This window comes from Corticium candelabrum, chromosome 22 (assembly GCF_963422355.1).
Source record: "Corticium candelabrum chromosome 22, ooCorCand1.1, whole genome shotgun sequence".
Classification (NCBI taxonomy): domain Eukaryota; kingdom Metazoa; phylum Porifera; class Homoscleromorpha; order Homosclerophorida; family Plakinidae; genus Corticium; species Corticium candelabrum.
In genome coordinates, this window is record NC_085106.1 from 3,047,068 (window position 1) to 3,067,067 (window position 20,000).

Consider the following 20,000-nt stretch of genomic DNA (forward strand, 5'->3'; position numbering starts at 1 on the left):
CAATTTTGTCAGTTCTTTCTGATCATCGCATGCCTGATGCAAGGAAAGCGCTAATGATTCCCCGTTATCAGTTGAACTGATTAGAAGATCCAGAGCTAACTGAATTCAGGTCTGTCTGGGTATGTAATTGGCAGTTCTTTCACTGTATGAACCCAGGAAGCAATAAACGCAGAACGAGAGATGAAGCCACAAGATGTCATAGTAAATCCACCAAATTTGACTGGCAGTGTAGCTTGCATCTATGAATGGTTGGAAAGATTGTTATAATCCATCAAATAAGTAAAAGTGTCTCTAGTTATTGTGTCATGAAGCTCAGCAGCAGGTCGAAGCCGGTCAGGGAGGATCAAACGTGCTAGATGATTTAAATGTAGAACGTGGCAGAATCTTAAAAGAAGCATTGCACTTTGCACCTCATCCAGCTCCTCAGCTGTGCACACAGCTGTTTTCCCGTATCAGCATATTGGCAACAGGCAGCAGATACATACTGCTTGTTCCCATTGGGAGCATCAAGAATCATTGTCCCGTCAACAATTACTGAAATGTCATTAACATCAGATCTACAAGATCTTAGAGACCCAGAAGGAGAGTAGATCTCACACTTGTTGGTAGAAGTTTGAAGACCGATATTTGAGAATGCAGGTCTCAGACTATCTAGGGAAGACAGAACATCCTTATCTAACCTCACCGAGAAGACATCATCAAGGTATGCAAGCACTCTGACCAAAGGAAATGAGCTTTGCAAGTCAGTTAGAATTGAGTGAATGCTAGTTGAAAACAACGCTGCATGGACCCAATGGGTCTTCTTGGGGAATTTCATTTCTCAGATGGTATGATAACGGTAGAATCACCCTGCTGGTAGACCAGTGAACTGCTGTGAGCATGCATTTGACAAACATGAGGATGTCTGGATGGCATGAAGAGACATGTTCAAGAAGATGAGATCTATGTCGTGAATTGTCTGTCTGTCTGTCTGTTTGTCTGCCTGTCTTCATTCATTTCAATACATTTTAAGCACAATTACATATGTACAAACACTAAATATACACTAATCCTTTTGTCTGTAAAAAACTAGACTGAACCCGCCAATGCCATTTACATCAAACACGAAGAGTCTTAATTAACTACCATAAACTACAACTAAACTGTCTGTCTGTCTGTCTGTCTGTCTGTCTGTCGATGCCTTTCTGTTCTATTACAGACATTGAACAGCCAAGTGATCTTACAAAAAATATCTTGCCTCTCACATGGTCAAGTAGAGATAGACAAATTTAGAGATAGGGATATTCAGTTTTAATCCATTAGGTCTGAATTGATGAACAGAGTAATGGACTGAGGTGGATTGGTATACTTTTGAAGATTTGCTTGTTGTATCTTTAAAATTTAAAATTAATGAAACAATCTGTCTGTCTGCCGTCTGTCTGTCTGTCTTTCTGTCTGTCTTTCTGTCTGTCTTTCTGTCTGTCTTTTGTCTGTCTCTTTGTCTGTCTGTCTGTCTGTCTGTCTGTCTGTCTGTAAACATGATATCTCTTGAACGGCTTAACATATCAATATCAAATTTTTAGAATATGAAGATCTTGTCAAAACCTCAGACGAGTTCAAAAATGGTCAACCCTTGTGAAGTACCCCCTGACAAAAAATTAGCAAAAACTGGATAAATAGATGGCTTCTAGTTTTATATTTTGCTATTTAAATTACACGAATGTTTCAAGCGGTTGTGTGTGAGTCAAATCAGATCTTCACTTACTGTTTGCTGATCCAGATTGTTGTTTTGACATGAAAGTATGTTGTTTGTTTATTTTTGTTTGTTTTGTTGTTTACAGCAGTCTGCCAGTCATGGAACACACTCTGCTTTTGATAAACAGTTTAGCGCAGCTGAGAGGTCACTTTCAGTCTTGCTGGTGCATGCAGTTGAGGTTTGGAAGCACGCAGCTCTCGGCAGCAGACAGTTGGAGGAGTCATTGAAGGTGTTCCGACAACATCATATGTTACTCACTGAGGAATGTTGGTAAGATGAATTGTTTGTCATCTTTTTGTGTGTTCACTGCTTGTTGTACATATGAACACACGTATGCAGTAAGTATGTTAACATTGATTTTTGCGTTTAGGCTGTACGGTGTTATCATTCTTAACATTCTCAGTTGTTCTGCATTGACCAGTTTGCCTGTTCTCAAATTGATTCAACAACTTGCTTTATCTGATCAGTCAGATTCTAGAGACAGTAGTCATCAACAATTGAAGACATTATGTCGCTGGCCGTGGCAGCTGGCTTACTCTTTTGGACACTGTCTAGGGACGATTGCAATGCATACCGAGTTGTCAGCGGTGAGAAAGTGTACATTAGAAGGGGCATATGTAGGATGTGGAGCTCTTTTGCTGATGAGGCAACACAACATGAAAGAGCCAGCAGCTGAAAGTATAAAGTTTGTTTATTGGTTTTTGCTTTGCTGTGATCGTGTGTGCGTGTGCATATGTTTCTCTATTTATTGGTGTCTATAGGTTGTTCTAATTGGATTATCAGATATTCTGCAGTGGAGTCTCTTGCGCGAATTGCACAGAAATTCAAAGACTCCAGTCTTTATGATGGTTTCCATAGAGTAGCATGGTCAGCTCTAGCGGAATGTGAAATGGTAGAGACAGACTCGAGAGTTTGCAAAGCAGCTCAAATAGGAAAGGTAGAAACCTCCACACATTATTTTAAAATTACAAGAAATGCGTGACAGTCATGTAACAGGATCTCCAAAGTTCAGAAGAGAATTTTCATTTCTGTGAGATTTCAGCCGCCTGCTTGTCTACTGGACTCTTTGGTCAGATAGCCAGCGGACTTGCTCATTTCTATGAGCATGTAGAGACGACTCGTGAACAAGAAAAACAGCAGTAAGACCAACATGCATAAACCTGTATGTAAACATTATTACTTAATTAATAGACAAACAACAACATCTGAAGTGACACAAACAAACACAACAAAACACGGGAAATCGATTTCAAGGCCTCCTTCGTGTATTGTTAGGGAAAAGAAAACAACAAGACCCACTATACGGTATTGATATTGTCTGTCGATGTGTCGTCATTTGTGATTTTGTTTCCCTTAGGGATAAATTGTTGGAGCAGGTAGGCCTTGAACATTTCAATGCGGTTAGTCGGTGTGCTCGTGCGAGGGCTGCACTGAACGAGATAGCTGAAGACGACTGGAGGCGTCAAGCAGAGTCTGAAATAGAAGATAAACAGTAATATTTGAAGAAGGAATGTAGCATGATGTAATAGAATTATATCAAAGATTTAAAGATTACCTTGCGCGCGACGTATCGGGACCTCGAGGCGACACAGTTTAAGTCGGTCACGTGCAGGGTCCCGGATTGGCGGGACTCGAGATTTTATAATTTTGTAATTACAAACAAGATTTCGTGGCGATTGAAAGGGCCGAATGACTGCCCAGCAGCGGTTTGCGTCTGCTGCCGACACTATCTGTGTTTGGGACCCCTTTCAGTTGACTCATCCTCTCACTCGAGCGGCCAGTGACACAAAAACACATTTTACATCCGTACGGTGGAGCGAGAATGGTACTATTATACATATTCAAAGCAATGTCAACCATTCCAGAGGTTTTTGATGAGCGTATTCGGGCTGTAGGTCAATTACTTGTGGCTGCCAATGGTGGTCTGTCTGTGTTTAAAGCATCAGGTCCAGATACAGCAACGAGTCGACTTAAGACTGAGGTGAGATGGTGTTCAGATAGAGTTCATCTATTCTACTGTGTTGGATCTCTTGAATCAATACAAAATTTTTGCAATCTGCTTACATTATACAAACAACGGTTTTGTGTCGGTGCCAAATTATTTCCTTTGGCTTTAAATTTAAAGAGCACTCGGAAGATCAGACGTTTTTTTGTGTAAATGTAATATATTACATAGATATAGAATTTATTATATAAATATATATATTGCTAATTGTGGACATTACTGTTAGATTGTGATAAAATTATTTAATATATAATAATATATTACAATCAAAAATATTATATTACTTATAGATTATAAGATGTGTGTGTGTGTGTGTGTGTGTGTGTGTGTGTGTGTGTGTGTGTGTGTGTGTGTGTGTGTGTGTGTGTGTGTGTGTGTGTGTGTGCGTGTGTGTGTGTGTAGCTCATAGTGGGTATTTTTGGTCCAGGTTCCAGGTGTGTATGTGTATATATTAGATGTATATGTATACATGTATACACAGTGACACACACACACACACACACACACACACACACACACACACACACACACACACACACACACACACAACACCTTGAATCTTGTGTGTGTGTGTGTATGTATATGTGATACAGATAGTATGTATAATAAAGATGTTTTAATATATTTAGTTATAAGTATAGGTTATAGACCGCTGGCGAGTGTATAAACAAAATACACCCCGCTGCACCCACGAGTTGGCACGAGGGTGAAGCACCAACTTTTGGGTGGAGCGGAGTATGTTTTGTTTATACACTTGTCAGAAGGTCTATAACCGGCTTGTAGCACTCAGCTGAAGCATTGGTATATTCTTGGTACGAAATTCAAGTTAGTTGTGTAGCAAAATGTTTAGTGGTGAAGATGCTTGTCTCAGTCTTACCCAGGCTGAAATCGACTTGGGCATGATACAGCAGAATTGCCAGTTATTGATTCTTTTGGAAAATAATAAACTGCTAGACTTTGATGTTGTTTCTGATCAACAGTCTTCTGAATCTTGTTTCCAAGCTCCCATTTCATCCAGTAGTTTTTCAGAAGTTTCTTGATTTGCGTGTTCTCCCTAATACCACGAAAGCTACTGCATGGGCAGTTACAGTGTTCAATGCATGGAAGAAAATGGAGAAACAAGCAGTCAACTGAAGAGGGAGCACCCGGGCGGCACGTGCATGATCTGCATGTTATGAACAATAGAGAAATGAACTACTGGCTTGCATGGCTTGTGCATGAAGTTCGGAGGCAAAATGGAAAGCCATATTCATCTTCTACCATGCAGCAGATTGTAGCTGGTTTACAGCGTTCTGTGCGCGAGTATCATTCTGTTGCTGGATGCCTAACCACGGTTAATTTTTTCCAGAAGAACGACTTTCAGTTTAGTTTGCTCAGGTCTGCACTTGATGCACGCATGAAAGAACTCACCAGACAAAATGTCGGCACACATAAGAAACAAGCTCAAGCTTTAACAGCAGACATGGAGGCTAGCCTCTGGGAGGTGTTTTCGGTTCTTTGTCTGCTCAAACTCTTCTTGACACTCTCTTCTTTTACAACTGCAAGCTATTTGGTATGCGATCTGGAGATGAACATTGAGACCTACATGTAGAAATGTTTAGCTTTGGGGCAGACGACATTGGGCAGTTCTTGACGTTCAATGGGCGGTAGAAGTAAACCACTCAGGGTGGCCTACATCATGCTAAGCTTGCTTTCAAAGCCATCAAACACTATGGCAAGTTTGAAGGTGGCTCATCATGTATTCTACCGCTGTACCGCCAGTATTTTGATATTGTTGGTTCAAGCGGTCTTTTCTATTGCAAGCCTCTTTCTCCTCGTTGCTCTGGCAACATTCGTTTTAGTGCTCAAGTTGTTGGAAAGAATACTCTCAAGCTTACTATGAAGCGAATTTGTGAATCTGAAGGTTTTGATGGCTACTTTACTAATCACTCTGGAAAGGTAAAATGTGCTTCGCAGTTATTCGAAGCTCAAGTGGATGAGCAACTGATTATAGATGGTAAAGAAAACCATGTACCTAGTGTGCAAGCGTCTGAGTCTTCACCTCCAGTAGAGAACAAGCCAGCCAAAGCCATGGAGCAGCTGCTCAGCAGTGTCTCCACTTTCACTACTTGCCTGCTTAAGATTTCCGTACAGGGATCCGTAGACCTACGTATTGTTTGTTTTGGCTGACAGATATGTTTGAGGAATCATGTAGTAGCCTAATTGTTATGTTCACAAACAATTGTTATGTTCAGACTCTGGTTCACATCTTGATAAACCAGTAGCCCCAGGCAGTTGTAGGCCCGATTTATTGACCGGTCAATATATATGTCACTTATTCTAAGCGAATACTGGACACTGATTGGCACAGACGAAGCTAGGGTGCTACAATAAAAGAAATTTTTGATATTTACATTGAAACTTTTTACTTAAATTATTTATTATAATATATTACAAAATATTCTAAATTATTACAATAAAGATATCAATATATTAATATTAACTAGTATTGTGTCGAGGCCCACCTAACTGGCTAGTAAGTTGGAGTGCGTAATTTGTTGTTTAGTCGTTTTAATTGTTTTGTTTACTATTGCTACTTGTTAGTTAAAACAGGCAGCAACAACATTGTTATTTAGTTCAACAACTAATGCTTTACTAAACTTCTTGTATTGCGTTTTGTGTAGAAAACGGATGCATTATGTGCTTGCTTTTCTGGTACACGGCACGTTCTATCGGGCCACACTGACTCAACCATAAAACTTTGGAACATCAAGAGCAAATCAGTAGCAAAGACATTTAAAGTAAGAGAATCCTTTTATGTACCATGATGTTCAATATCTTAGTTACACTATGTAATCAATCTAGTTGGCATTGAAAGAGTCGATCTGATTCTGTTTCGACAAATTGGCTTGTTTAACCAACTGATTTTTTATTATTGTTGTTAATACTATTTGGGTCTGTTATTATATATATATATATATATATATATATATATATATTTCATCCTGACTTTGAACAAGGCCGTGCCACCTATTTTGATGGAACACAATGCAACTGTCATATGTTACCCAAACAGCTTACAGTGCGGGAAATGCAGCTGCAGCTGGAGAAAGGGAAAAAGACCATCGTCATAAAGCCAATGTCACATCAACTGGGAGTTTTTCCACCCTCTTGTGTGCGAATCTCTTGGCCTGTGGTCACCACACAGTTTGGAAGTATTGAAGACCATCGCATGACGTCTATCTTTCAAAAGAAATTTGACGGTCAGCCAGGCAGTCAGTAACATACACAAACAACTGTCGATGAAACTCTGGCTATATAACACCAAAATGATATTGCATAGACTGGCTTTAGATTGTACAGACATGTTTTTTGGATAATGTGTGTTAGATACCCACGTAGGTGGGTTTATATATTATTAATGTATATATCACATTTATTTTATCATATTTATTTATTATTTACTATATATATACTAAATGCTTTATTATTAGCTGGCAGTTTGATTGGACAGTAATAGCATGCAGTAACGATACACTGTAGATACTAAACACAGTATACCATCGCTCACAGTTGATCAAATGTTTTGGCACCAACTAGATGTATTTCGTATCTAACATCACGACTTGTTTGATTTGTCCATAGAGTCACACGTCTGCTGTCACATGCTTAGCAATGAGTTGTGATGGTTCTCGACTGTTATCTGGTTCTACTGGCGGTGACCTGATATGTCACAATATTAGCAGTGGTGACACATCCAGACCAATGAAAACTCCCACTGTCGAGTCAGTGACTGACGTTCAGTTCAGTGTATTTTCCAACTCGTTAGCCACCTCGTCAAGCCAAGATGGTTACATACACATTTGGGACATGAACACGCAGCAGTTGAGGAAGACGTTTGCTCAGCAACATCACGGAGGAGCTACTAGCATTGCGTTCTCACTACTGAACGAGAAACTGTTTGCAAGCTGTGGAATGGATGGAAAGATTAACTTCTACGACGCAGCACAGCAACGGTAAGTGAATCAGGAAGCAACAGTCACATGCGGAGATATCCTGAATTAATACAATAGATTGTGTATATGATCTTGTTGATATTAATTACGTTTTTTGGTTTATTGATTTATTGCTGTTTTAGGCATCTTATGTCACGAAATGCAGACGTTCCGTTGTCGGCTGTGTTGATTATGTCTGATGGGTTCACGGTGATTGCCGGCTCTGCAACTGGTATAAACGTGTGGCGGATTGTGTCGCCGGTCGTAATTGTGTGTACTGTCTAGGGTATTTCTTTCAGTATGATTTACGGTCGGGGATATCTGATGGTCTTATTACGAGCGTGAAAACGCACCAAATGAAAATCGCAAGTTTGTCTTGTCGCTTTGTCACACGGGTTAGTAATAGAGCAGATTAGTAGACAGACAGACAACCAGATAGACAGACACAGAGACAGACAGACAGACAGACAGACAACCAGATGGACAGATGGACAGAAAACCAGATAGACAGATGGACAGAAAACCAGAGAGACAGAGAAACAGACAGACTGAGAGACAGACAACCAGATAGACAGACAGACAGACAACTAAATAGACAGACAAACAGACAGAGAGACAACCAGATAGACAGACAGACAGACAGACAACCAGATAGACAGACGGACAGACAACCAGATACATAGGCAGACAGCAGATGGACAGACAACCAGATAGACAAACAGAGAGACAGACAGAGAGACAGAGAGACAGACTAAATGTATGCACAAAAGACGATGATGAAATCAGACAGGCAGAGTGATAGACGATCCGATAGCCACACAAATAGACAAGCAAACGGTGCAATGGACAGACAAATTGAAGAACGGAATAACCATGTGGTTTTCTAGATATCTGGCGGAGGTCATAGAGCCAGTGTGGCATCACAAGGAAGCAGTGGAACTATAGAGAAGGGAAGGACACGACATAAATTACCTTCTGAGACAAAAACTGTTGTTAGTGTGTCGTCACTGACTCATAGCACAAGTTCACATCAATCAACAGGTAAACAGTCTTGAACATAAATAAGTAAGTAAGCAAGTAAATAAGTAAATAAATAAGTAAATAAACAAATAAATAAATAAATACAATAAATAAGTAAATAAATAAGTAAATAAACAAACAAATAAATAAATAAGTAAATAAATAAATAAATAAATAAATAAACAAACAAATAAATAAATAAATAAGTAAATAAACAAATAAATAAATAAGTAAATAAATAAAAAAATAAAAAAAGATAAGTAAATAAATAAATAAATAAATAAATAAGTAAATAAATAAATAAATAAATAAGTAAATAAATAAAAAAAGAAAAAAAGATAAGTAAATAAATAAATAAATAAATAAATAAATAAGTAAATAAATAAATAAATAAGTAAATAAATATAATAAACAAATAAATAAATAAACAAATAAATAAATAAATATAATAAATAAATAAATAAACTGTTGCACATCGATTTGTTTCACTATGAATGATCATTATGTATTGACAATAAGAAATGGTAATGATTGCGTTGTGGTTGGAATGTAAGCCATCGAATTTGTAATGAATTTGTAGCAAGTGGCAGTGCGTCAAGCCACCCGCAAGAGCTGTCCCACTCAACCGCATCCTTACAATCTAATATGGGTACTAGTAGTCAACGCGGACAGTGGAATGAGCCTGTCACTCCTCTGGTTTCATTCTCAACCACACCAGCTATCAAGTCTTCCACATGTAAGCCATAAGTATTAACAGTCATCATTAATATTAATATATATATTAATTTGGTTGTGTAGCTGTGTTTAGTCCTGAGAGTGTATTTTCACCTCTCACTGCTAGCAGCACGATGAAGCTGCCAAGGACTCAAGCCAGCACACCACCACACAAACTGGTAACGTCAGTCACTAACGACCGACACAAGGTTGCTCGAAGTGCAGCCACAATGGTAACAGAGTCGACATCACCGCTTGTTAGCTTAAGCAGCAAAGCATCATCAGCTGCGACAGAGATTGGTTCATATGCGGGATCTTTGCCTTTGTCAAGCATCAGCACAACTGCTTCCATGCAGACAGGCCATCTTTCTGTGCAGCCACCATCCATGTTTTCTTTGATTTCGCCGCCACTGGAGCAACAACTGGCGGTGTTGTCGACCTCGGTAGCTGTGACATGTGTGGCTCTACAGCCACCGTCCTTCTACTCGTCACCAACAAGGCCCAGTCACGATGTGTCACAATTCTCGTTGCCTTCTCGACAGCCCATTTCGTCAACAATATCGGGTGATATGTTTTCGCCTTTGACGTCAGTCAATCAAGAAGGAAATCAGACAGGCATGCCAACACTAGTCGCTTCATCTGGCAGAGAGTTTCAGCGGTTGTGTAATGTGGTGGACGGACCTAAAGAAGTAGGTCTAACATCGAGTGTTGCACAGCCACGTCTTGATCCACAAATGCAATCTGCTCAGTCAATGGATGAGGGTCAATCGAACAACACCTTGCTTGCTACAACAGCTACTGCTCGTGTACATGCAGCAACAGACAGTCTGATGGATGTAAAACGAATACACCCTGTTGCATCTTTAGGAACTGGAGTGAGTCCTATGGGAAACATGCCCGTACACTCATTGACAACTGCTCAGCCTCAACCTCAATTTCATCTCCAGGTGTTTCAAAGTATGATCGATGATTCTATCGAAGAGCTGAGGTTAGTGAAGTTGCCACAATCGGATCCGGTTTGGTGTTAAACGATTTGTATTATTGGTCGAAGACTAAACTTGTATAGACACATCAGGGATGTCCACGTGGATATCATACGACAGTTTGAACAGACTGAGGTTAGTGTTAGACATTGTGTGAGTACGAATTCCAACAAGTATTTCTAATACGTTTGACTGGTAGTCAGCCATTCACTTGTTGTTTTATAGACGAATATTCAAGCCATGCTTGAGACGCATTCTGTTAATCCTGCACTGTTGGAGGAGATCGCCAGACTGAAGGAGGAAAACGAACGACTAAAAAGAAAATATTAGGAGCCGCCGACGTGTGGTCAGTATTACTCTGGTATTAATAGCAAGTCACAATTACTATCGTTACTACCATATTAGTCATCAAATAGAACCACACCCACGCACTTGTTTTGCACAATGTCTTACCCATCGTCTCTACTAACAAATGAGTTGAACAAATTGAATAGTTTGAAGGCAGTGTAGGAAGAATAATTGACAACATGTTTTTGCATGGTGTCACTTAGGGGTGGAAGTTCAATGTTTCGTTGATCAACAGCCTTTCCTGGCTACTCAAACTTGATTACAATACATGCAGGTGATTGATCTAGACATGTGAGTATGAGTGTAGGCAAGTGGTGTTGGTGGGTTTGACATTCTTGGAGCCTTTTTATAAATAGCATGATCCATCAGTTTCTGTCATCTGACACTAGATAGATAGTTTATGTTCGAATGTAAAATCTATAGAAAGCGAGGCTTTTTGACAGTTCAAATTTGCCATCATAGATTATCTCATATTTACGTAGAAACAAACTACATATACATATATGTACGTCTATGCCTTTCCTGGATATAAATTAATGATTCCGTCCTGTTGTAACTTGTTCCTAAGACTTGCTTCCTTTACAGCAGGGTGATGGATTCGTGCAATTGGTAGTCCAGCGTTAGCATTTCTAGCTGTATAGTAGTGATCCCAACGATTGTATTTGCTTGCACCAAAGCCCATTACATGCAGCTACACAGAAACAATATCGAGCAACTACTATGAAACAGTTACAATGAGGGAAGTTCACCTCGTCGCATATGTGTAGACCGAGAACTATCGAAACATCCCCTGCCGATGGCCACTTTCCAGGAGGGTTTGACAGCCACACCGTGTGCACATAGTGTAAAAAGGCAGGATGAATAGTAAATGTCTGAACACACCATAGATATCAACCATACAAGAAATTGAAGTACGTGCATTAGTGGCTTGCCTTTTCTGGTGATGCACCGCTCACAGATGCTGGCACATGTCTCCAAAAACCTCTACCCAAAGATATAGATGGTGATCGTCTTGTATGCGACACGAATTATGTTTGTCACACAAAATCACCTGGTTACATTCTTAGTTGTGAATATGCTTGCTAACCATCTGATATCTGCCTCTTTAAATGGAAGAACTAACATGGTTGCTCCTGGATGGTATCCATCAGCACTCTCAGGGTAAACAATTTGGTGTGTAGTCAGTGCCCCGACATCTCTTTCAAAGCCTTTAGTTGGTGATTTATTCGCTCTATGAACAAGACCGCCTCATTAGAACTCACGATTTTGCCTCTCATTTCACAAGCATTCATTATGCACTTGCAAGTTCCTGTCCAAAAATACCTTATGATGAAGTCTTTAGAGTCAATAAGGTTTCCATACCCTGACCCTTGCAGATTTCCAGCATTGCCAATGATTGCACATGTGATGCATGATGCACGATTTTCACGAATTGATGCCAGACCCGGAACAACTTCTATCAAATTCCTTATAGCTGCATCCAAACTGATATCCTTCCGATGCATGTTGCTCTACTCAAAAAAGAACAGGGACAGCAAACACATACAATCAATTATTTCTGGGCGATTAATTAAGTTAAAGGGACACAGAGTGTAACACTCACCAGCCACCATCTTCTTGCAGACCCAGCAAGAGACGAATTCACTTTATTTAAAAACACGGGAACGTTTCTGTTGATTCTACTAGCAAACCACGTTGATTTAATCTTCGCTTGCTCATTGGAACGACAGATGACAGGAACACGAGTGGGCGTGGCTCTGTATTTATTCTTGGCGGGCGTGGCTCTGTATTTATTCTTGGCGGGCGTGGCTCTGTATTTATTCTTGGCGGGCGTGGCTCTATGCTGACCTACTACAGCAGGAACTCTTGGTGGTGCAGGTTTTTCATTGTAAGGGCTCTCCACCATACTGTTATTATTCGTCTTAGAGTTTAGTTGGTTCGCTGCCGGTCTAGCAGCCGTTGGAAGTTGATTCCGTGTGCTGACAGGCACCGCCGTCGCCTTGTTTCTCGGTTTCCATTTTATAATAAGTTTTGGTCGTGGCCTAGACTCCATCCTATTGAGTTCGGGCGTATCTGAAAGACAGGAATGTGTATTTGAGTGTCTAGACTTGATAGTTCGAGCTCTTGAGTGTTTTCACGGTCTCACTCTGTCTCGTCCTATAAGCTGTTACCCAGGCGAGAATGAGACAGCTGGCAAGAATGGCTATAACAATTCGAGTCTTCATCTAACAATTCGAGTATTCATCTAATTGAATTGCTCTGTCGTTAGACACGAAGGCCGTCAAGTAAAGGATCGCGCGCGTTACGAGTAACCGACTAAACTGGCAAGTAACCCGGATGTTCTTGCACTGAGCCTCCCAATAGTTGAGAATGATCATTGCAGATTGTGTGCATGTGTGATTCTACATTTATGTTGTTTATTCTATCAATAAAGCGTCTGCCTATTTAGGGATAAGAGTGAATCCTTTGTGATTATGTTTATGTTATGTTTTTCCTGGATACAGTGTTATCACATTGTCAGCTTTTAACTTGTTTCTTAGAGCTTCTTCCAACCCGACTGGGTGATTCAAAGATGAGACTTTAAGCTGAGGGACATGCACCTCCCTGTCATAGTAATGATCCCATAGACCGAACTTATTCACGCCAAATCCCATAACATGGAGCTGCAAACAAACACAAATCAGTAAAAATCTTTGAAACACTTAGTTGTAAACCTCATCACAGAGATGAAGTCCGATACTAAGAGATACAGTCCCCGCAGACGGCCATTTATTACCAGAACCACTCATCCAGTTTTTTTGGACATAATGCAAGAAGTCTGGGTGAATGATATATGTCTAAACATAATAGAATTAAATGTGTTCTTGTAGATTCACACAGAACGTACATCTTCTGGCACTGTATTAGGCAATGATTTTGGCACAGGTCTCCAGAATCCTCTTTAAACCATGAGAATTCACTGTTTTTACCTGAGCATGGAATTTGAGATTGACTTACGTATTGAAATTTTTTGTTGTATATATGCTAGTGAGCCATCTAAAGTCGACTTGCTTGAATGGAAGAAATATAATAGCTGCACCAGGATGATAACTATCAGCACTCTCAGGATAAATAATCTGGTGTGTCGTGCGTCTCCCTACGTCTTCTTCATAGCCTTTTAGTGGAGAAGTGTTCGACCTGTGATAGTGCACATTACAAGCTTCTTGAGACTATACACCGTGTACGTTGAGTAATAACACTACGTAGTTCTAGTTACCTTATGATTACATCTTGTGAGTCTATGAGAGTTCCATACTTCGATCCACGAAGGTTACCGGCGCTGCCAACAATGGCACACGAGATGCATGTCGTATCACCTCCACGGAGTGAGCTTCTGCCTGGAATAACTTTGAGTAGCTTAGCTATAATGTCGTCCATTCCAGTATCTCTTTGACCCATATTAGCCTATTCATATAAACTATGCGATCAAACCCCAACTGTATGTGACAAGAAAAATGCACGTACCAACCACCACCGTTTTGCCTCAACAGTGACTGTACTATTTACTCTGTTGAGAAACACTGGTATTTGTGTATTCATTTTGCTGGTAAACCAAGACGACTTCTTCTTCATCTGTGCATTGGAGTGGCAAGTTGAATCTGCTCTCTTATCAGTAGGCTTGTTGTCTGAACGAGTCAAAGGGTTTTTCCCAACAATTGCTCCATTCCTTTGTAATGTCGTGTTGTTCTGTTTTTCTTCGTGCTTACTCACAATGGGAAATGGCTTCTTGACCACGCCCCAACTATGTGGCATCGTTTCGCTCGCCTTATCTGATTTCGTCTCTACATCTCTCTGCTGTGTTGTGTCTTGGATCGATATCGTCTTCTCTAATTGCCGTTCCTGTTTCTCTCTATCAGGAGTCTTTCTTGTCTTTGTCAGACTCGAGTTTGCTGAAACAGTTACTTTTGTCGAACGTACCTGATAACTCGTCAACACTTCTTGTCTTGAAGAAATACGAGAAGTCTTGTGACCGTCATCTCTTAATATTAAATCATGTCGTCGAGATACTGTCCACAAAAGAAGTAGAAATACGACGCCTGAAGCTACAAGAAATAACAAACTCCTGAGTTTCATAATCGTTTCATACAGCTGAACGACTCAGTTGTCCAGAGCCGTATATGAAGACTCAGAGTCCAGAGCCGTACGTATGGCTTTGCAACAATAAGTAGTTGTCTGTCTATGGCCTCGAACTCCCAGACCGCGCGCAAATTATTTTGGATTTGAGGTTGCAAAGTGAAAAACTTTTCTTGCCTACCACTTGACATCATGGGTAAGGCGATATTTCATAACAACCACAGCGTTCAAGTTTTATTAAGCGGAAGCTATTCGGATTGTCCTTTTCTTTCAATTAATTTAATTAAAAATTAATATTACATCTAGAGTTCTACTTGGGGCTCCGACAATTCCTACTACTGCTATTTACACGTAAATACGGCAATTGCAAGACAAAAAAATTGTGTTCACTCATTTTTTAGAACTATCACATCGTTCTTAAAAATCTTTCCACTTGCACAATCTCTTGAACTATGCAAATGTTCTGTCCTATCAGCACTTTCATCAGGCAAAATTTTGGCGTTTTCTTCATTTTCCAACTGCTTTTGTTCGTAATAATCGGTTAGGCCAGGTGCCGTTTGAGCATCTGAATTCTCTTCTAAACTCAATTCTGTGTCCATGGCTTGCAGCAAAACATCAACACGTTGGCTAAGTTTCTCCCTAAAATAGAAATATGACAAAAATATATGACAACAATAACAACAACACATACGTATCAGTCAATATACTTTTCTAAGCGACGTCGCTGGCGAGCTTCCTTTTTCTCATTGTGCTGCATTTGCCGTTCAAAACTCGAGACCAACATGCGGTCAAGTAGTTGATATGCAAGTGCACATGGCAACCTATTGATCATACTTCAGTAAAGCAACTAGGATGTCTGAAATGTTCTGTTCCATACGTTACGACTGTTCCGATGATCATCCCGCCTAGACTGGCTTTGAGTCCCCACGACAACCGGAACGCACCACCAGTAATCGCTAAAGACACAGCATGTTGACATTCGGCTTCCTCACTATTTAAAACTGTCTACCTCCTGCAGCAGTTGTATTCACAAAATCATCCTTGTCTCGATACACACCCAACAGAATGTTTGTAGCACTGCATACAAATGGTAATCATTGTTATAAAATTATGTTACAAATTCTCTCCTTCAAACACGACCTGAAGAGACTTGCAAAAATACCAATCCTCCATCCCCACCTACTGCCCATCCGAACAAACCCCCTAACAGCTGCAGACTGCATCTCTCTGTGTGCCTGGAACTGATTGTCATACACAATCAATTTCGTCCTCTCGATGTGAGCATCGCCAGCATTGCGAGCCCCAATAAAACCACCAAACACAAAACCAACACAAGACCCAGTCAAAGCTATAACAGACCACGTCCGCAACTCAGAAGGAGCATCTCCATCTTGCCTGCAAAATAAAATATTTCAAAGTCACAATCAGCATTGTAATCTCATATTAGCCACAGTCATACTTACCTCCGACTAAACAAATCCCTTACTCTATCCGACCCACTCTCCATTACAGTACATGTAGTTGTACACGTCTGGAATAAAGACTTTAAATGTTATTGATATCAACAGTGGTTGATATCAAGTATCCTCACACGCTGTGCTGACGTATTTTGCGCGCTTCTTTGTTTCCACACACTGGCCGCATGTCGGGACCTAATTATGGGCCCCCCAACGACATCGGAGAGATGATAAGTCGTATTCGGTAAGCGCCAGTGTCGCCAGAATTTCCATCGACGTGTTTATTTCAATTTTGCCTCGTACAGCGCGTCTACGTCCGTTCCTTCTGATCCTTATGGTGAGGATAGACATTATGGTGGTTATTCTGGCCACAGGAGTGCCGGGACGTACAGTCCGGATCCTTACGAGCGAGCGAGGCGAGGCCGCGGGTCACAGCGTCGTCGCGATTGGTATCAACACGACGGTCGTAGCTCGGAGTATCACGAAGAGGAGAGCTACGACAACTACGATACGTATGATTATCAAGACGAGCGCGGACGGCGGTGGAGAGGCGGAGACGAGCGAGAAAACGAGTGGTCACGTGACCACGGTGGAGATGGCACAAGAGAGTGGGACAGGGGGAAGGAATGGATGCAAGAGGAGGAGGAGGAGTGGGAACCCGAGTGGGAACAGGAAAGGAGCAGTAGACGCCAGTGGAGTGGCCAGCGGCAGAGAGAGCGGAGTAGAAGTCGAGAGAGGGTGGAGAGTGGCCGAGAACGATACAGAGATCGGGATCATACACAGAGAGAGCAGGGAAGGAGGGACAGGGAACAGGATCGAGGAGAACCGAGTAGTACGGTGTGTTTGAGGAATCTGATCGACAGCGTGCAGGAAGACGACGTGTGTAGACGTTGTTTGTGTTGATTGGTTTTGGTGTGTGGAGGTTTGTGTGCTCGTGTGTAGCTTTATCAGGCTTTGAGAGAAGTCGGCTGCACGGTGATGAAGGATGTTAGATTGGTTCGTCATCGAGAGACGGGTACATTCTGTTTCATTTGTTTCTGGTTGCTTGTGTCTGTCTGTGTTTGTTTGTGTACATTTGTATGTCTGGCTGTTTGTGTCCCTGCCCACTCATCTGTCTGTGTGTCTGTTTGTATATTTGTCCGTTAATTGGTCTGTCTGTTAGTCTGCCTGCCTGCCTGCCTGCCTGCATGTATATATGTATGTTTGTCTGTCTGTCTGTTTGTATTTTTGTCTGTTAAAACAGTCTGTCTGTTTGCCTATCTGCTGTCTGTCTGTTTGTCTATCTGTTCATCTGTCTGTATGTATGTATGTATGTCAGTTTGTTTGTTTGTCTGTTTATCTGTGTGTTTGTCTGTTTATTTGTCAGTCTGTGTGTCTATCTGTTTCTCTGTTCCGTCTGTCTGCCTGTCTGTCTGTCTGTTTGTATATCTGTTTGTTAAACAGTCTGTCTGTCTGTTTTATGTTTGTCTGTTAAAACGGACTGTCTGTTTGTCTATCTCCTGTCTGTCTGTTTGTCTATCTGCTGTCTGTCTGTTTATCTATCTGTCCATCCATCTGTCTGTTTGTTTGTATATCAGTTGGTTTGTTTGTCTGTTTCTCTGTTTATCTGTGTGTTTGTCTGTTTATTTGTCAGTCTGTGTGTCTATCTGTTTCTCTGTCTGTCTGTCTGTCTGTTTGTATATTTGTCTGTTGATCGGTCTGTCTGTTAGTCTGCCTGCCTGCCTGCCTGCATGTATGTATGTATGTATGTCTGTTTGTCTGTCTGTTTGTTTGTCTGTCTGTCTGTTTGTATGTTTGTCTGTTAAAACGGTCTGTCTGTTTGTCTATCTGTCCATCCATCTGTCTGTCTGTTTGTATATCAGTTTGTTTGTCTGTTTATTTGTCAGTATGTGTGTCTATCTGTTTCTCTGTTTGTTTGTCTATCTGTCTGTCTGTTTGTGTATCAATTTGTTTGTTTGTCTGTTTATCTTGCATTTGTCTGTTTATTTGTCAGTCTGTGTATCTGTTTCTCTGTCTGTCTGTTTGTATATCAGTTTGTTTGTTTGTCTGTTTGTCTGTTTATCTTGTGTTTGTCTGTTTGTTTGTCAGTCTGTGTGTCTATCTGTTTCTCTATTTGTCTGTCTGTCTGTCTGTCTGTTTGTATATCTGTTTGTTAAATAGTCTGTCTGTCTGTTTGTCTGTCCATCTATCAGTCTCTGTGTCTGTTTGTATATCTGTCTATCTGTGTGTTGTTTGCTTGTTTGTCTGTATGTCTACTCATCTGCATGCCTGTCAGTCTGTGTGCCTGTTTGTCTGTTTGCTTGTTTGCCTGCTTGTATGTCTATTTATCCGTTCATCAGTAATGAATCAATCGAAGACAACTCCACAAACAGATAGTGAACATTTACCATGTCTGTGTCTTTCAGGGCAGTCTAGAGGATTTGCGTTTGTGGAGTTCTTGTCTCAAGATGATGCTGAAAGGCTGATTAGAATATCTGATGTCTGTGTGTGTTTTCCTCATTTAGACTTGGCTTTTATCGTAGTGCTTGTTGTGTAGAGACAAGGGTTATACGTTCATGACAGACGAGTGTCAGCCAGCTATAGCAAGAGTCGTTACATTGATGACAGAGTGTCGGATTGGTCTTGCCCACAGGTGGGTTATGTCTGAGGTCTGTAGTGTCTGTTGTCTGTTTGTCCATCTGTCTGTCGTCTGTCTGTTTGTATGTTTGTGTGTCTATCTGTTTGTTTGTCCATCTGTCTGTCTGTCTGTGTGTCTGTCTGTGTGTCTATTTGTCTGTCGTCTGTCTGTGTGTCTGTTTGTGTGTCTATTTGTTTGTTTGTTCATCTGTCTGTCTGTTTGTCTGTCTATCTGTCTGTTTGTCCATCTGTCTGTCTGTTTGTCTGTCTATCTGTTTGTTTGTCCATCTGTTTGTCTGTCTGTCTGTCTATTGGTTGGTTTGTCTGTCTGTCTGTTTGTCTGTCTGTCTATGTGTCTGTCTTTCTGTTTGTCTGTCTATCCATCTGTTTGTCCATCTGTCTGTGTGTGGGTCTGTTTATGGATAATTATCTCAAAAATTTCTTACTATTTCTCACAGTGTCAAAGACTGAACTTTCGTTGGCGCGACGTTTGCTTTAGCTGCCATTCTCCAAAGCCTGGTAAGCATTGTATCCATCAGTGAGACTTACGTATCGATGACCAAAGCGTTGAGTGCATGGAGCCACACGTGTTATGTCTGCATGCTTATTACCTTTGGCATATCAAGTTTGGATGGGACACTGCCCTGTACATCAATCACATGATGTACAAGGAATATTGACCGTTCCTACAAAAATCAATGCTTTATTGTACAACTAAAGGTTTTGCTTTGTGTTCTGTATTTGTTTCCCTGCGCGTAGATCCAAACATGGCAATGGATCCCCCGGTGCCAGAAAATAGTTTGGATGGCTCAAGGTATGCATCGAATACACCGCAATGCAATGGTAAGTATACAGTGTGTGTGTGTGTGTGTGTGTGTGTGTGTGTGTGTGTGTGTGTGTGTGTGTGTGTGTGTGTGTCACTGTGTGTGCACGCATGTGTGTGTGTGTGTGTGTGTGTGTTCAATTCAAGTCAACTTCCTTTGTTTGTAGTGCTGCTTTTTCGTAAATTGGATGCTCTGTCAACAGAAGACTCTG

The 20,000-nt window shown here is 40.9% G+C and overlaps 6 protein-coding genes across 8 annotated transcripts in view; 3 read left to right on the forward strand and 3 right to left on the reverse strand.

Annotated features, from left to right (window-relative positions):
- Positions 1 to 3,359, forward strand: part of LOC134197011 (uncharacterized) — a 9,889-nt gene extending 6,530 nt beyond the window's left edge. The window contains exons 11-16 of one of the 3 annotated variants that reach the window (XM_062666244.1): positions 1,821 to 2,005; positions 2,106 to 2,413; positions 2,497 to 2,672; positions 2,732 to 2,874; positions 2,927 to 3,040; positions 3,093 to 3,359. In XM_062666244.1, the coding sequence (XP_062522228.1) occupies positions 1,821 to 2,005; positions 2,106 to 2,413; positions 2,497 to 2,672; positions 2,732 to 2,874; positions 2,927 to 3,040; positions 3,093 to 3,231 (1,065 nt within the window). In that variant the 3' untranslated portion in view covers positions 3,232 to 3,359. Of the gene's footprint in view, positions 1 to 1,820; positions 2,006 to 2,105; positions 2,421 to 2,496; positions 2,673 to 2,731; positions 2,875 to 2,926; positions 3,041 to 3,092 lie in introns of those variants that run through there. The other 2 variants (XM_062666245.1, XM_062666246.1) reach the window with 2 other exon arrangements.
- Positions 3,360 to 3,405: 46 nt separating this feature from the next.
- On the forward strand, positions 3,406 to 10,883 carry LOC134197010 (protein NEDD1-like). Its single transcript, XM_062666243.1, has 11 exons — positions 3,406 to 3,560; positions 3,631 to 3,716; positions 6,404 to 6,520; positions 7,365 to 7,735; positions 7,858 to 7,946; positions 8,000 to 8,109; positions 8,602 to 8,755; positions 9,315 to 9,470; positions 9,533 to 10,436; positions 10,500 to 10,566; positions 10,657 to 10,883. The coding sequence occupies exons 1-11, from the start codon at positions 3,425 to 3,427 to the stop codon at positions 10,759 to 10,761; spliced, it is 2,295 nt and encodes a 764-aa protein (XP_062522227.1). The 5' UTR covers positions 3,406 to 3,424; the 3' UTR covers positions 10,762 to 10,883.
- A 250-nt stretch (positions 10,884 to 11,133) lies between these two features.
- On the reverse strand, positions 11,134 to 13,124 carry LOC134197014 (CMP-N-acetylneuraminate-beta-galactosamide-alpha-2,3-sialyltransferase 1-like). The gene is made up of 7 exons (XM_062666248.1): positions 12,926 to 13,124; positions 12,383 to 12,852; positions 12,103 to 12,290; positions 11,831 to 12,010; positions 11,712 to 11,763; positions 11,529 to 11,651; positions 11,134 to 11,470 (listed from the first exon to the last, which is right to left on the reverse strand). The coding sequence occupies exons 1-7, from the start codon at positions 13,002 to 13,004 to the stop codon at positions 11,291 to 11,293; spliced, it is 1,272 nt and encodes a 423-aa protein (XP_062522232.1). The 5' UTR covers positions 13,005 to 13,124; the 3' UTR covers positions 11,134 to 11,290.
- A 52-nt stretch (positions 13,125 to 13,176) lies between these two features.
- Positions 13,177 to 15,007, reverse strand: LOC134197013 (CMP-N-acetylneuraminate-beta-galactosamide-alpha-2,3-sialyltransferase 1-like). The gene is made up of 6 exons (XM_062666247.1): positions 14,284 to 15,007; positions 14,036 to 14,223; positions 13,777 to 13,956; positions 13,667 to 13,718; positions 13,494 to 13,616; positions 13,177 to 13,442 (listed from the first exon to the last, which is right to left on the reverse strand). The coding sequence occupies exons 1-6, from the start codon at positions 14,890 to 14,892 to the stop codon at positions 13,263 to 13,265; spliced, it is 1,332 nt and encodes a 443-aa protein (XP_062522231.1). The 5' UTR covers positions 14,893 to 15,007; the 3' UTR covers positions 13,177 to 13,262.
- Positions 15,008 to 15,162: 155 nt separating this feature from the next.
- LOC134197797 (complex I assembly factor TIMMDC1, mitochondrial-like) lies at positions 15,163 to 16,451 on the reverse strand. Its single transcript, XM_062667146.1, has 6 exons — positions 16,356 to 16,451; positions 16,033 to 16,287; positions 15,902 to 15,969; positions 15,770 to 15,848; positions 15,600 to 15,713; positions 15,163 to 15,531 (listed from the first exon to the last, which is right to left on the reverse strand). The coding sequence occupies exons 1-6, from the start codon at positions 16,397 to 16,399 to the stop codon at positions 15,279 to 15,281; spliced, it is 813 nt and encodes a 270-aa protein (XP_062523130.1). The 5' UTR covers positions 16,400 to 16,451; the 3' UTR covers positions 15,163 to 15,278.
- A 19-nt stretch (positions 16,452 to 16,470) lies between these two features.
- Positions 16,471 to 20,000, forward strand: part of LOC134197798 (RNA-binding protein 5-A-like) — a 7,005-nt gene continuing 3,475 nt past the window's right edge. Inside the window, exons 1-8 of the mRNA XM_062667147.1 lie at positions 16,471 to 16,593; positions 16,655 to 17,228; positions 17,292 to 17,364; positions 18,755 to 18,828; positions 18,886 to 18,981; positions 19,424 to 19,484; positions 19,725 to 19,808; positions 19,956 to 19,999. Of these exons, the coding sequence (XP_062523131.1) occupies positions 16,535 to 16,593; positions 16,655 to 17,228; positions 17,292 to 17,364; positions 18,755 to 18,828; positions 18,886 to 18,981; positions 19,424 to 19,484; positions 19,725 to 19,808; positions 19,956 to 19,999 (1,065 nt within the window). The 5' untranslated portion in view covers positions 16,471 to 16,534. The remainder of the gene's footprint in view (positions 16,594 to 16,654; positions 17,229 to 17,291; positions 17,365 to 18,754; positions 18,829 to 18,885; positions 18,982 to 19,423; positions 19,485 to 19,724; positions 19,809 to 19,955; position 20,000) is intronic.

Coding starts and splice junctions, on each gene's coding strand:
- LOC134197010 (XM_062666243.1), top strand. CDS start 3,425: ATGACTGCCCAGCAGCGGTTTGCGTCTGCTGCCGACACTATCTGTGTT. Junction 3,561..3,630: donor CGTACGGTGGAGCGAGAATG/GTACTATTATAC, acceptor TTCGGGCTGTAG/GTCAATTACTTGTGGCTGCC. Junction 9,471..9,532: donor AGCTATCAAGTCTTCCACAT/GTAAGCCATAAG, acceptor TTGGTTGTGTAG/CTGTGTTTAGTCCTGAGAGT.
- LOC134197013 (XM_062666247.1), bottom strand. CDS start 14,892: ATGAAACTCAGGAGTTTGTTATTTCTTGTAGCTTCAGGCGTCGTATTT. Junction 13,617..13,666: donor CTAATACAGTGCCAGAAGAT/GTACGTTCTGTG, acceptor TATTATGTTTAG/ACATATATCATTCACCCAGA. Junction 13,443..13,493: donor GACTTCATCTCTGTGATGAG/GTTTACAACTAA, acceptor GTTTGTTTGCAG/CTCCATGTTATGGGATTTGG.
- LOC134197014 (XM_062666248.1), bottom strand. CDS start 13,004: ATGAAGACTCGAATTGTTATAGCCATTCTTGCCAGCTGTCTCATTCTC. Junction 12,853..12,925: donor AGCTTATAGGACGAGACAGA/GTGAGACCGTGA, acceptor CCTGTCTTTCAG/ATACGCCCGAACTCAATAGG. Junction 11,652..11,711: donor GCGGTGCATCACCAGAAAAG/GCAAGCCACTAA, acceptor TGGTGTGTTCAG/ACATTTACTATTCATCCTGC.
- LOC134197797 (XM_062667146.1), bottom strand. CDS start 16,399: ATGGAGAGTGGGTCGGATAGAGTAAGGGATTTGTTTAGTCGGAG. Junction 15,714..15,769: donor ATCATCGGAACAGTCGTAAC/GTATGGAACAGA, acceptor TATGATCAATAG/GTTGCCATGTGCACTTGCAT. Junction 15,532..15,599: donor CAGCGACGTCGCTTAGAAAA/GTATATTGACTG, acceptor TTTCTATTTTAG/GGAGAAACTTAGCCAACGTG.